General features: G+C 53.6%; 2 protein-coding genes across 2 annotated transcripts; one reads left to right on the plus strand and one right to left on the minus strand.

The window, feature by feature from the left end:
* Positions 1-116: 116 nt before the first annotated feature.
* Positions 117-8870, minus strand: PALB2 (partner and localizer of BRCA2). The gene is made up of 12 exons (XM_061474213.1): positions 8779-8870; positions 8643-8702; positions 8473-8548; positions 5500-8171; positions 4866-4949; positions 4062-4223; positions 3482-3567; positions 3053-3214; positions 2774-2890; positions 2317-2404; positions 1205-1353; positions 117-466 (listed from the first exon to the last, which is right to left on the minus strand). Exons 1-12 carry the CDS (start codon positions 8827-8829, stop codon positions 223-225), a joined length of 3951 nt encoding a protein of 1316 aa, XP_061330197.1. The 5' UTR covers positions 8830-8870; the 3' UTR covers positions 117-222.
* On the plus strand, positions 8838-12733 carry DCTN5 (dynactin subunit 5). Its single transcript, XM_061474212.1, has 6 exons — positions 8838-8987; positions 9146-9214; positions 9789-9907; positions 10343-10454; positions 10670-10772; positions 11365-12733. The coding sequence occupies exons 1-6, from the start codon at positions 8940-8942 to the stop codon at positions 11460-11462; spliced, it is 549 nt and encodes a 182-aa protein (XP_061330196.1). The 5' UTR covers positions 8838-8939; the 3' UTR covers positions 11463-12733.
* Positions 12734-13670: the final 937 nt, after the last annotated feature.

A 13670-nucleotide genomic window follows, 5' to 3' on the forward strand; every position in this document is an offset into this window, starting at 1 on the left:
GCGGGGCGGGCCCACACGGGTGCTCCCCGCGGCGGCGGCCGCGCCCCCTGGCGGCCCGGAGGACCAGCCGGTACGGCTCGGCGCGGCGCGGCGCAGCAGCAGACACGAGTCCGGTCTAAAGCCAAGTGGTTTAATGGCACCGCACACACCCGGGCGCACGCGCAGCCACACGCGACCCCCGGTACCGGTGGAGCTGAACCGGAGGCTCCCCGCAGTGCTGCGTCAGGCCGCCCCAGGCTGAGGCTGCCGGTACCGGTAGAGGCAGACGGTGCCGTCCTGCTGCCCGGCCAGCAGGGAGGCACCGGTGCAGGCATCAGTGATGGCCCAGCGGGCCAGCGCCCAGCTCCCCGCCGGTCCCGGGGGCAGCAGGGCCGTGCACCGGCCCAGGAGCAGGTCCCACACAGCCACAGCACCCGATGTCAGCACGGCTGCGGCCAAGGCACCCCTCACGTCACCCTCCAGGTACCTGGGGACACAGACACAAGGGTCACGCGTCTGCAAAAGCACCAGCACATCACTTCTGAAACCAGGCAGCGTCCCAGCTACAAATGAATAGGGACACAGGAAAGCCAGGCTGCGGGATGGGTCACATCTGAGAACAAAGGATGTCAATGCAACCCTCCTCCAGCCCCAGAACACGCTCAAAAACCACTCAAGATTTGGACCCGCTGGTGTCTGAGCACATCACCACAGCATCTCATAATGGTTTAAACAGCCTCTTTCCAAAAGGAAGGGAAGAGGAGGAAAAGGTCACCCGGATGCACGCAGCTGCTTAGCATAAATGAAGGTGGCAAAGCCTCTGTAACAGCACAGCTCTGTGACAGCTCAAAGGTTTGGAACATCTCCTTTGAAGGCATTTTCTCAGGGGGTTCCCCTGTGAGCCCAGTTCCAGCATTCCCAAAGTGACTGGTGCAGGGAAGATGAAAGCACAAGCACACAGAAGCCTCACTGCAGAGCCCCAGGAGCACAGCCCCTCGCTGTGAGCCCGGGGTCAGCACAGAGGCTGGCGCAGGAAGCAGGCAGGAAACAGCCAACACCCTCACCCTGCTCCAGCCCCTGGAGCACATCCAAGGGCACAACGGATGCAGCCCCTTATCACCGGCAAGATGGCAAATGGATCCCTGCCAGCAGCACTGCCCAGCCCATGGAGAGATCCCCCCCAAACCACCACAAAGGGCTCCGGGAGCAGAGCCCTGGTACCTGCCTTCCAGTGTGCCCGGGCGGGAGGGAGGAGGCCATCACCCCCCTGCTCCTGGCTGTGCTGGGGTTGAACACCACCACACGGAACGCTGGGTTTCCACAGGACTCGCTCTCTTTGGCGTGTGGATGGCTCAAAACCACAAACAGGAGGCCCTGATGCACAGAGGGAAAATACATCATTAAAAACAACAGCAGGAGGGGAAAAAAACTCGGAGAATTTTCCAACAATTAATTGCTGCATTCTCTCTATAATCAAAGCCCCCTGGACATTGATGCATTATTTGTACTGAATAAAACAGGAATGCTTTACTTTCCTTATCAAGTCAGATAAAACCCAAAGCAGCTGCTGACTGATAAGGGCTGATGCAATGCAGGAGAATGACAGCTCAGTGACCTGGAGGATTTATGCGCTGATCTTCCTGTCTGAAAAAGCTAAGCTTGCTGTAGGATGTAATTTCTGGGCCTCATTTTAATCCCTAAAAGCTTACAGTTTAACAAGAATTCCACGCAAAGCAGCACAGCTGAAACCTGCAGCTCTCAGAACAGCCACAGGCCAGCACGGAACACCCTGGGACAGGTATTCCGAGGAAGTCTCCAAAGAGTATGGCTCAAACCACCATTATTGGACAATTCTTGTTCAAAAGGTTAAATGCCCACTGAAAACAAATCCTTGATCAACCACAAAAATCCATCAAGAAGCACAGCACAGGGGGAAGCAAGTGGGAAAGAATCATCAGTATGAAGCTTGGGGTTAAACAGTTAATGCCCTCGGGGTGCATATAGATAATAATCACACTGATTTTCTGAGAACAGCAGTTACCCAAGTGTGGAATGGAAGAGATGTGCCAAGCACCAGGGCTGGACAACAGCTCTTCTGCTTTCCCCCTGCAAGGTGCTGCTACTTTGGAATGTCTTTTGATGCAACACTCTCATTTTACCAGTACACAGAAGAAAGCCAGGAATTCAAGGCAGCCAATGGGGCTTACTTCTCCTGGTTAACCCATCTGCCTTGCAAATACCTTCAGAATATCTAAATAGGGCTGGTATTTCAATCCACTTTAGAAACTCCAATCCCCCAGTTGGTCAGTGCAGCATTGCCATATTTCATGTACGTACAGAGTCGGAATAGGCTCGATGGCAGATGGAAGCTGGGTAGGAATAACCAGTGTGCATCTTCTTCAGGAGCTGGCCTGTTTTCAGATTCCTGCAGTCGGGGAACAGACAAATTCTGAGTGCATTTCCATCCTCTACATGTTATTTCCTAATCACAGTTAGGAAAACACCACTATATAAGATGGACAGAGCTTTGGTTCCACATAAACCAAACTAAGACATGAGACCACAGGAAGAAACGTAATGAATACGGTGCAAAAGCAAGTGGAGTTACAGCTGCACTGTTCATTCACCACCTACTGCACTGCACACAAGTTCAAGTGCCAGACCACAGGCCTGCTGACAACTGCTATTTCACAGGCAAAGCAGCAACCAACCAACACCCCTACACTATCCTACAGCCAACTGTCACCACACACACCAGTGAGCTAAACCAGTTAACAGCAAAGGAATCACTGACCAAATGACAATGCTGTTCACTGCAGTGGTGCCAACCAGGGCGTCCCTCATTCCTTCCACTTCAGCAAAAGCTGAAACAGTCTCTTCAGGAGGCATCAGAGTCTGTCCATCTCTGCTCCTGAACAGCAGATTAACAAGTGAGAAGGGGAGTCAAAATAGCATGTGTTCTGTGCTCAGCACATCTCCAGAAAGAAGAGGAACCCAACAATCTTCTACACCCAAGACGTATCCTCACTCCTCCTCCACCAGCCGCACAGAGCACCCCAAACCCAGCACTCACCTTCCTGTCTCTGAAAAAGACACTATTTCCACGTGCTGCTCTTGCAGAGCCCTACTGTTGCTGACCAGCCTCCTGTCCTTCAGCCCAAGAACAGCTTTTATGGTTCCAGTTCTCACTAGTGATTGCTTGAATGAGTCAGTCTCAGACGAATAAAGCAGGAGCCTAAATTAAGAGAAAGTCACACCTCATGAGAAGGAGAAGCAGAACTCAAACATGCCACAGCATATAAAAATGAGCACGTTTAAACACCTCTAGGGATGGATAAGCAGCTCTTTATAGCTGGTTTATAGAAACCTCTTCCATTTTCCAAGTGTTGAAGCAACTGAGAAAGTGACACATTAGTAAGGGATCATTTCTGCTGCCACACCAGAGGAGAGTTAAGCTGTGGCTATTCAGGGGGCAAAGGGCGGTAAGAAATAAATACAAAACCTTATTTCTCCAATCTCCAGGTCTCCCAGTGCTACACACACGAGATTGCAGGAGTCTGGCAGAGGAACGATCTGTATTACAGGAATCTAGGACAGCAAAGCAAGGATTCAGTGTCACCCACAATGTCCCTTTGACTTCAATGCCATTTTCTAGAGTGATTCATTAAAATGACACAGAGCAGAGCTGATTTTCCCTTCTGAGGAAGCACACTTAGATTAATAGCTGAACTCTGGGCTGTTTGCCTGATTAAACAACCTCTGTTGATGTAAGTGACAAAAAGCATCTCCAGGGAGTGTAAGGGGAAAGCGCATGAGCCAGTGGCTGAAGTGCAGCCACCATTCAGTACAAGAGCCAAACTCCAGCAGATAACACGGGACCATACAAGCTACTGGCCTCCTCCATCAGCACTGCAAATCATTCTCCTCTGCTGCTAAGTGGAATGAACAAATTTATGCCACCTAAAGAACTTCCCCTGCACCCAACAGTACAAGTTCCTTGTTTCCTGGGAACTAACAAAGGGAACTAACACGTGGGACAAGAAAGTTGCCCTGAACTCTAGCAATAAGGACTGTGTTGGTACCTCTCCGAGCTGCCAGGTGTAGACCTTTTCCCAGTGGTCAGGCCCCAGGGGTTTCCAGAGGGAGACAGAGCTCTCACAGGCTGTCACCACACAGAGCTCTCTGCAGCCAGCTGCTTCCCACCACATGGTGCTCACATCCACGGCGCAGGAACTCGGACAATCCTGCCCAAAAGAAAACAGGGCTGGTTTTCTTCTGCCAGACGTGGTTATGTCACCTGGAGGGACAGCCTGAGGACAATGCTTCATGTGCAGTGTGGGGAGAGTTTGAGGCTGAAACTTTACGCTTACGATGTTTAATTTTGAACAAAGTGCCAGTGAGGCACCCAGGAGAATGCGCTTGGTGGGTTTCATCCTCAGAGCAAATACATCGCCTCACTTCACAAAAGTCACTTGTCATTTGAAAAGACAGGGAGCCAGCAGAGGCCCGAGCTCGGACAGGGCTTACAGGGTTAGTTAGTGCCCAAAAGGCGACAGGAGGCTATTGGAGCCACAGGGCAGGCAACAGGGGTACAAAGGCTGAGATCATCTTACCTTGGGCCAAAGTAAAATGCAGCAGTTGTTCCTTAAGACACTTGCATGTGTTTAGAATTCATTATTCAGACACAAACACTGAAATCATCAGTCGGAAGGAGCTGAAGAGCAATCTAACCCCTCAGCAGGCTTTACCATGAGACACAGCTGATCAAATTAGACAGCAATCTACTTTGTGCACCTACGCATTCTGCAGGTTTTATTTCAGTTTTGTTAAGCTCACTATTACAGAGCTGCCACTGACTCAGTAACAATTATCTGATGTTATCCCACCTTCAGCTTGGATAGAAGCTGCAAGCTCTCTTCTCTCAGGCCATCCGGCAGTACTGGAATCAACTGTTCTGCTACAGCTTTGTCCTGCACAGACAAGTAAAGAATGAAGATAATTCAACTGTGAAATTAGATTCAGCACCTGCAAGAGTGAGGCAGAAGTGTGAATTCACTCTGCTGCTGGAGAGCCAAGGGAGAAGCACCTCTTTTTGTACTTGCATGTCTTTGAAAACTCAGAAATCCAAGACGTTATTTCCAGGCTTCACCTGAAAATTATCTACCATCACTTTGCATCTCAGCCTCCAGAGACAAGTCATTCTCTCAGTACCCATCCCACATACAAGCCATTTCATCTCCTTTACCAAACACTAGCTGAAAATGTTCCTTGAGGTAGACACCACTTTGTGGGTACCAGAAACTTTGTTCAAATCAAGCAGGACGTTAAAGAATTTGCTCTTGAGGCCAAAAGACCTTAGGCAACAGATGAGACCCAAACATGCAGTAAGTCAGCTGAAAGACAGCATGCAGGGCTAGCAGCAAACAGGTCTTTCCCCTGAAGCCAGGTCAGATTCCTGGAAAGGGGACTTGCCCACAAACCCACTGGATTAGCACCATGGGCAAAGGCCCAGCTTGTTACCTGCTCAGGAGAAGCTCTGCCGGATCCCTGCTGTTTGCCCTCTGAGTGCTGGTGCTTCTCCAAGGCCTCAGCCTCCTCACATTTATTACTGGGACCTCTTTCCGCTTCTACAGGAAACGCTGTACCTTGTTCTTCCTCTTGCTCAGCAGATCCTGCACCATAATGGTCCGAGTGCAGTGGAATGGCAGAGTCTTTGCATCCCCCATCCTGCACACCCCGTGCAGATGCTCCGTAGGAGGGATGCAGGCTGGGAGGGACGGGAGGTGTGTCGGGGGACACCTCACTGTGCACTGAGGGTGATGCAGCCGGGGTTGCACCCACGACAGGGAACACACATGAGGAAATCTGGGACCCCGGCTGAGTGGGAGCAGCAGCCAAGACAGTCCCCACAGGAGTAAGGAGCAATTCGTGGGTGGAAAGCTCCTTCTTGGAAGCTGGGCTTTCTGCGTGAGGTGACTTGGGCAGCCCAGTTTTGAAAGGTGAAATCAGATCACTTCTGAGACATCTTTCTTCTGGAGTCATTTGTGCATCCTTTGTGTCCTCTGCAGCCACTCCGTCTCCAAACACACTCGGAACGAAAACTTCCAAGTCATTCACAGGGGAAGATTTTAGCTTCTCATGTTTTAGTAGTCCAAACTCCTCATCAGGCAAGTGGAAGTCCCTGATACCCAGCCTGGGGGCCAGCCACTGGAGGCTGCGGAAGGAGAAGAGAGAGCCACAAGTATCAAGGTCCACAGCAGGGAGGCCAAGAGGAGCAAGACCCTCAGGACCCTCAGGACCTTTTGCCATGTGCCCTCCTGCTCTCTGCCTCGCAGCACAACGCAGAGAGCGGCGCAGGGGGAAGTTAATCACTGGGAGCAGCTCAGCCCTGCAGGCTTCGGGTACCTGCTCCTTCCCCACAGGCTCTGCTGGCTCTCCATCAGCCTGGCACACAGGGAAGCTGGCTTCCAGGTCTCCTGTGTGGATGGGAGAAGCTCCATTCCCCAGGTGCAGAGAATCACTGTCCTGAAGTAGACTTTGAGGCTGTTCTAACAGAGTCTTAAGGCGCTTGTCAAGCACTGGGCTCCCCACTGGAGCAGGATCCACACTCCTCGCCTGTACAGCACCAGCCCCTCCTGTCTCTGTAGCCCCAAGAGCTGCAGCAGCAGAGAACCTTCTCTCGTCTGAAGGTGGCTTTTCCAGACCCCCATCACAGTTTCCCTTTTGGCTCTGACACTCATCTGACAGCAGACTGCTGCCTTCCCTCGCCACTACGAGATCCAGGCTCTTGATGAGCTCTGGCGACACCAGACGCACGGGGGGGTTGCTGGCAGACTTTCTTCTTCCCTTCTGCTTCCTCTGTGATTGTCTCCGATCTCGTCCTGTGCTAGTGATACTGCTCTGGGAAACGGATCCAAGGGAAGTGCTGCTACCACTGGAGGCAGGAAGAGATCTCTGAGGACTACCTGTATTCGCTGGATCATTTTCTGCCCCAAGGCAAAGGAATGGCACTATCCCTGACACCAAATCATTTTCAGGTCTTTCTTGGGAGGGCTGATCCGAATTTGCATCTCTGAGCTTGCACTTACTTCGCTGACCCTTCTTGCTCCTGCCCAGCTGGCTGAGGATGACAGCGTCGAGGTCCACCTTCCTCTGGCAGCTGGACATGCGCCGAGTTGTTCTGACATAGTATTCAACTGGGAAGAGAAGCCCTTCAACCACCGTGCACGAGCTCAGGGCGCTTCCAGGGGCTGCCACGTTTTCCAGAGGAGAAAGTCTTGACTGAGTTTCAAGCTGTTGGTTCTCCAGCAGTTCTTCAACACCGTCCAGAGCAAGATCTGCTGGAAAGGGATCTAAGCTACCAGCATCACTCTGATTCCCCTCGTGGCTTTTGCTCTCGTTAGTTACAGTCTTAGTTCCATCAGGAGACAATGCCTCATTTTCTGACATTAAATCCAAGAGCCTGCGTAATTCCCCCTGATCTTCACACATACTCTCACCAACTGTTTGGCTGATTACACTGGGGGATTCCTTTCCTCCATCAGCACTGATGTCAACTAAAGCAGAGTCTCTGTTCTCTGAACACGGCCATGCAGGCTCAGGGTTGTCAGATGAGGGCACAGCACCCGGGGACCTGGGCTGCCAGACACTGCTGCTGTCCTGCAGTACACATGGGAAGAGCTCAGGTGCTCCTGGAGGGACAGAGTCTTGTGTGACTCCTGACACTGCACTGGGAGGAGTGAAACCGTTCTCTTCTCTCTGCGCAAGTGCTGGTCCTGCTGTTCTCGGAGCCGTTTCCTCAGTGGCTGAGGCACTGCTTTGCCTGAAGACTGGAGACTGCAGCTCCTGTGTGCTGGCAATTCGATTTGTCACCGTTTCACCAGTGCTGCTGAGAGGCACATCACGCACTGATCCCCCCGACACCCGAGCCTTCACCCGTCTCCTCAGCCTCAGCAGGCTTCTGGAGCTTTGGTGTTTGTTCTCCTCAGGGCTAGGCCTGGCAATTCCAGCACACAGCATTTCCTGGCTAGCCTGCATGCCTTCTGCCTGTGAACTGCCCTGCAGGCCCCTCTCGGGAACATGTCTGAATGCACCAGATGTTTGCTCCTGTGTGCCAAGCCCGGAGCAGGGTTTAGTCTGTAACTGTGAGGTTTCATGTTTGTCAGCACTAGGAGGTTCCGTATCTCTAGAACCTGTGGGAAAGAATGTCATACACGTAAAGTACTCCCAGCAAAGCCCCATCCCAGCAGGACATCACACGGTAAAGCTAGAAGACGTTTTTGGGAGCAAAGGACTGGGAACTTAGAGTCTGGATCTGGTGCAGAGGGAGAAGATGGCAGGGGCCATCATGTGGGTCTGGGGGCAGCGGAGCTGGGGCCCGCCCCGCAGGGCAGGCTGCAGTGCCCGATCCGGGCTGTCCTGGGTTGTCCCTGGCCCCGGCCCCAGAGGGGGCACTGGGCCTCGCCGCAGCTCCCGCCGCCGGCCGGCTCCTACCTGCGGGGCTCGGCGCCCGCCGGCCTCCTTCCGCGTCCCGGCCGTGGCTCCTGGCTCGCTCTGCTCGCCGCGCCCGCTGCACACACACACACAACACCGGCGGGGCTGCGACCGGGCTCCTGCCACCGTGCCCGCGCCCGGCCCGGCCCGGCCAGTCCCATCCCGCTCACCCGCAGCCGGCTCACGGTCTCGCTGTACTCCCTCCGCAGCAGCGCCAGCTTCTCCCGCAGCTGCAACACACAACGCACCGGGCTGGCACCGGGCCCGCACCGGGCTCACACCGCCGCCCCGGCCCCGTTCCGGTACCTGCTCCCTCTGCGAGCCGCTGAGGGCCCCGCCGCCCGCCGGCTCCTCCATGGCCGCCGCGCCGGGCCCTGCGTGCCCATGGCAACCGCGCCGGAAGCGCCGGGGGCGGGCGGACGCGATGCGCAGGAAGCCGGGAGCGGCCGTTCGGAAGCGGAGCCGCCATGGAGCTGAGCGAGATGCTCTACAACAAGTCCGAGTACATCGAGACGGTGCGGGCGGGCACGGGCACGGGCACGGGCACGGGCACGGGCACGGGAGCGGGAGCGGGAGCAGCGGGGAACCGAGGGGCAGAGCCGGGCTCGCCGGGGCCTGCCAGGGGTGCCGGGGTCCGGAGGCGGCCGCACTCACCCGGCCCTTCTCCCCGCAGGCGTCCGGCAACAAGGTGAGCCGTCAGTCCGTGCTGTGCGGCAGCCAGAACATCGTCCTCAACGGCAAGGTAGGCACCGGGAGCGGGCTGCCGCGTCCCCACCGCACCGGGGTTCATCCGCCTGCAGCTCGGCCGGGCAGGCCGCGGGCTCCCTGTCGCTGCTGCTGTGCTGCGCTGAGCTGAGCATCCCGCGGTACCGGGCTCTGCTCGGCACTGACCAGGCTGGGCAGAGCTTTGGGTGATGTGTTCTAGTGTGAGATGTCCCTGTCCATGCAGGGGGGTTGAACTGGACGATGTTAAGGTCCTTTCCAACCCAAACCATTCTATGATTAACCCTTAGAGCTTAAAGGAGTGACATCCAGCGATGAGGTGGTTTGCCCAGACACACAGTGTGCAGGTTGCAGGTAAATTTCTGGAGTCAGTTTAGAGTTTGGGGAACATAAAATGGCTGCTGGGGTTGGTCTGTATTGAACTGAGACCTTCAGCCTCCTTTCTTTGCTTTGGTGTCACTTTTCTTTTGCCTGAAAGAGTTGTCTGTAAGGTAATGGAAACTCTCTGGAGCGGCCGGACCTCTGCGTGAGCCTGTGCACTAACTGGTATCATGCGTAGGAACTGGAGCTCATTTGTGTCTTCTCTTTTGCAGACAATAGTTATGAACGACTGCATCATCCGCGGTGACCTGGCGAACGTCCGGGTTGGGAGACACTGCGTGGTGAAAAGCCGCAGCGTCATCAGGCCGCCCTTCAAGAAGTTCAGCAAAGGGTAAGAGGTCCCTTTTCTTTGGGGAGACTGAGCTTAAGATCCATGGGCTGAAAAGGCTGCACTGGCTCGGCCGAGGTCTGTGTTTGGAGGGCAGTGTTCCTGTTGGCAGTAGTCCACACAAATACATCCCTCTGAACCTGCATTTTCTACAGCGTTCCAGCTCTGCCTTGAGGGTTTGCATTCCTTCAGCCCATAATATGGAAATATATGGGACATGTTCAAATAGCAAAGTGAATAACGTTTGTGTATGCACAACCTGTGCCTGTTGCTCATTCAGGACATCCTTTGGGAAGAGATGAGAAAGATCATTCTGTCTTCAGCAGCACCTCTGCCTCTGGCAATCCAGTGGGAGACAAGAGACTCCACAGTGTGATTTGGGGTCTCACAGTGTCACAGATCAGTCTGTCTGTTCTACAAATACCTCTCCTCTTGCAGGGTGGCTTTTTTCCCTCTCCACATTGGTGATCATGTCTTCATAGAAGAGGACTGTGTGGTCAATGCAGCCCAGATCGGCTCCTATGTCCACATAGGCAAGAACTGTGTCATTGTGAGTGCAATTTCCCAGTCTTCTCCTTAAGCTCTGGAATACTGAGGCTTTGTAAGCACAGCTTCCTTCCACAACCTCCTCTTCCCTCCACACTTCTGCTTTCCTTTATACAGAATGCTTTTAGCAGCTAAACTTGTGGAAGTTTAGGTACCTCCTCAGTCATAAGCAAAGCAAAGAGTGTTTTAAGCATAAACTCGCCCTAATCTCTGTTCTAGGGCCGCAGGTGCGTTTTGAAAGACTGCTGCAAAATCTTAGACAACACAGTCCTACCTCCTGAAACAGTCGTCCCACCGTTCACAGTGTTCTCAGGCTGCCCAGGTATGCTCCCTCCAGCTTTACTTGCACAGAAGTGTGGATAATGTGGATGTTCTTGTTTTGAATGGAGATTGCTGTGATGGATTTGCCCATTAGCCTTTAGTGCCTGGAAATGAAGATATGGGGCACTTGAACTGAAAAATAACAATCGTAACTTATTCTCCTCCTCCTGTGGTTTCTGATTTTGCAGGAGGTTCAGTGGTTCAGACTGTAAGAAGACCACTGGCTCCTTATTCCTATGTTAGTAGGGAGGGAGGGAGGTTAAACTGCTGTTAGTTTAGTTCAGGTCCTGCCCATCGGCCTGTCTGTGCTGGAGACCTCGCTGTACAAATTGCACACTCCATCATTTGTTTTCTGGTGGTGCTTTGTGGGGACCAGTGGGAGCTGTAAGGACCCAGCTGAGCAGCCTGTCTGCCCTGGGGGTACAGTGTGAACAACCATACTGAGTAGCTCCACTTCAGAGATGAGCCCTTTGCTGTTCCATTTGTACTTGCCTACAACTCAATCCAAGTGGCTGATTGAATGTCGAATACAAACTTATTTTCTGCTTTCTCCTGCAAGAACACTGATGCTCACACTCTTGTTCTTCTTGCAGGGCTCTTCTCTGGGGAACTCCCGGAATGTACCCAGGAGCTCATGATTGATGTTACAAAGAGCTATTACCAGAAGTTCCTGCCACTCACGCAGGTCTAGTAGCCCATTTCATGTCTCAGAGCAGTAGAGGCACTTGGGAGAGTTCTGGGTGCAGGGAGGCGGGTTGTTCAGTGAGACCAGGCCTCGGCCCTCACTGTTCTGAGCACTCTGAGTGTTCCTCAGCGCTGACGGTCTGGCCAAGCAGCCCTTCCTGAAAGCTGCTGTATCTTGTGGTTTAACCTTTGTGTGCTCATTTGGGTGTCATTCATTCCATGTTGTCTGAATCGTGCCGGTTGGGAAAGCTGATACAGCTCCCTTTGGGGTAGCATCTCCTCACTGCAGCTGGGGAACAATGCTAGAAGCAGTGTGCATCCTCGAGCAGAAGGACTGTGTGGCTGATGGGTGTGTTGGGACAGTTCCTTACAAGGCTCACAGATCCAGTGCTTTCCATTGCCAAAATAGGTGCTGCTCTGTAGGGCTGTGAGTTGAGGTGGATGCCCTCTGCCTTTTCTCCCCCTGAACTGAGATTCATTGTTCATTACCTGGGCACTGGCTTTAGGACTTCTGGCTGACATTGAAACCTGTCTCTCCATGCCCTGCCTGACAGGACACTTCATAGCTTTTAGCTCTTGAAGCTCTCACCTGTCACACAGGGTTGTCATTCATGTGGCCAGTGCATGCTCTACTTCCTGAGCATTGCAGACCATAAAGAGCCAAAGGGCTTTGGGAAGAGGATTCACTCCATGTCACTCACAGAGCTCAGCACAGCAGAAATAGGGTAATTAAAAGCAGGAAGCAGAGGTGGGTGAGAGAATACTGCAACTGTCCCCATTTATTTCCCAGTGTGTATATTTGCAGGAAGCTCTTTGATGCTCTTCTGCATGATTAAACCTAAGGGGGAGATTCAGACTTCCTGGAAAGAGTGCACATTCCATCCTTGACACTGAACAGAGCAGGAGTAATTCTTGCTGGGAGCAGCTGATACTGCATGTACTTGACCCAGTACCAGACAACTGACTGAAAATGATGTGCCTGCTCTGGCTGTGTTAGCTAAAGCTTTGCGTTGTCCTTCCCTAGGTTTAAAACTGGCCTCCCACATGTTGTAGTTATAGCAGCTGAGGCTGGGATTGTGTTAGTGATGCAGTAGGTGTGTGGCTGCGACATCAGCAGCCCTGAGCCTTCAGCCATTCTTTATAACAAAGTGCTGATACACCTCAAGTAGCCAACAGCTGGACCAGCGTGCAGTAACCATGGTTAAATGTGCAAGCACTGACTGCTCTGTTTGTATTTTTACTGTGTGTAAATTAAAGCCTCTTCGGTTGTTCAAGCAATGCAAGGTTGTGACTCTGCAAATCAAACTTCAGACTAGGTGGAGGTTTCTGCTGTTCCCCAGGCACATGAGCTGCAGGCTCTTGTGTTCTGGTTGGTATTGGTTGTTACAGTGCCAGTGTGTTAGAAAGTGAGGTACAGCGTGAACCAGCTGCCTCTGAGCGGGCGGCTTTCACCCACAAATGGTCCCATGGGAGACCCCTAAATGAGATGTTTACAAGGGCCTGCAGGGACAGGCCAAGGGGAATGGCTTTAACCTGCCCGAGGGGAGACTGAGATGAGCTCTCAGGCAGAAGCTCTTCCCTGTGAGGGTGCTGAGGCGCTGGCACAGGGTGCCCAGAGAAGCTGTGGCTGCCCCATCCCTGGCAGTGTTCAAGGCCAGGTTGGACACAGGGGCTTGGAGCAAGCTGCTCCAGTGGAAGGGGTCCCTGCCTGTGGCAAGGGCTGGAGCTGGAGGAGCTTTGAGCTCCATCAGAAGCTCCCAGAGCAGCACAGAGCCCCGTTAGAAGCTCCCAGAGGAGCACAGAGCCCCATTAGAAGCTCCCAGAGCAGTACAGAGCCCCGTTAGAAGCTCCCAGAGCAGTACAGAGCCCCGTTAGAAGCTCCCAGAGCAGCACAGAGCCCCGTTAGAAGCTCCCAGAGGAGCACAGAGCCTTGCGGGGAGAGGGGGTCCCCGGAGCGGGGCGATCCGATCCCTTCCCTCCTCCTGCCGGGGTGCCCCCGGGCCGTTACCATGGGGGGAGCTCGCTCGCGTGCCCCGGCCCCACCGCGTGTCCCGCTCTGCCGCTTAACGGCCTTTAAAGCGCAGCGCTCCCATGGTGCCCCGCGCCGCGGCGTGGAGTTTAAATCCTCCGGGCCAATGGGCAGCGGCCGCGGTAACGATCGTGAGCGGTGTTTGAATTGGTCCTGCCCGTTCTGCGCCTGCGCCACCGGCTTCCC

Source organism: Pezoporus flaviventris, unplaced genomic scaffold (genome assembly GCF_033815535.1).
Source record: "Pezoporus flaviventris isolate CSIRO_AGI_PZ_B2104156 unplaced genomic scaffold, CSIRO_AGI_Pfla_v1 ptg000078l, whole genome shotgun sequence".
In the NCBI taxonomy this organism is placed as follows: domain Eukaryota; kingdom Metazoa; phylum Chordata; class Aves; order Psittaciformes; family Psittacidae; genus Pezoporus; species Pezoporus flaviventris.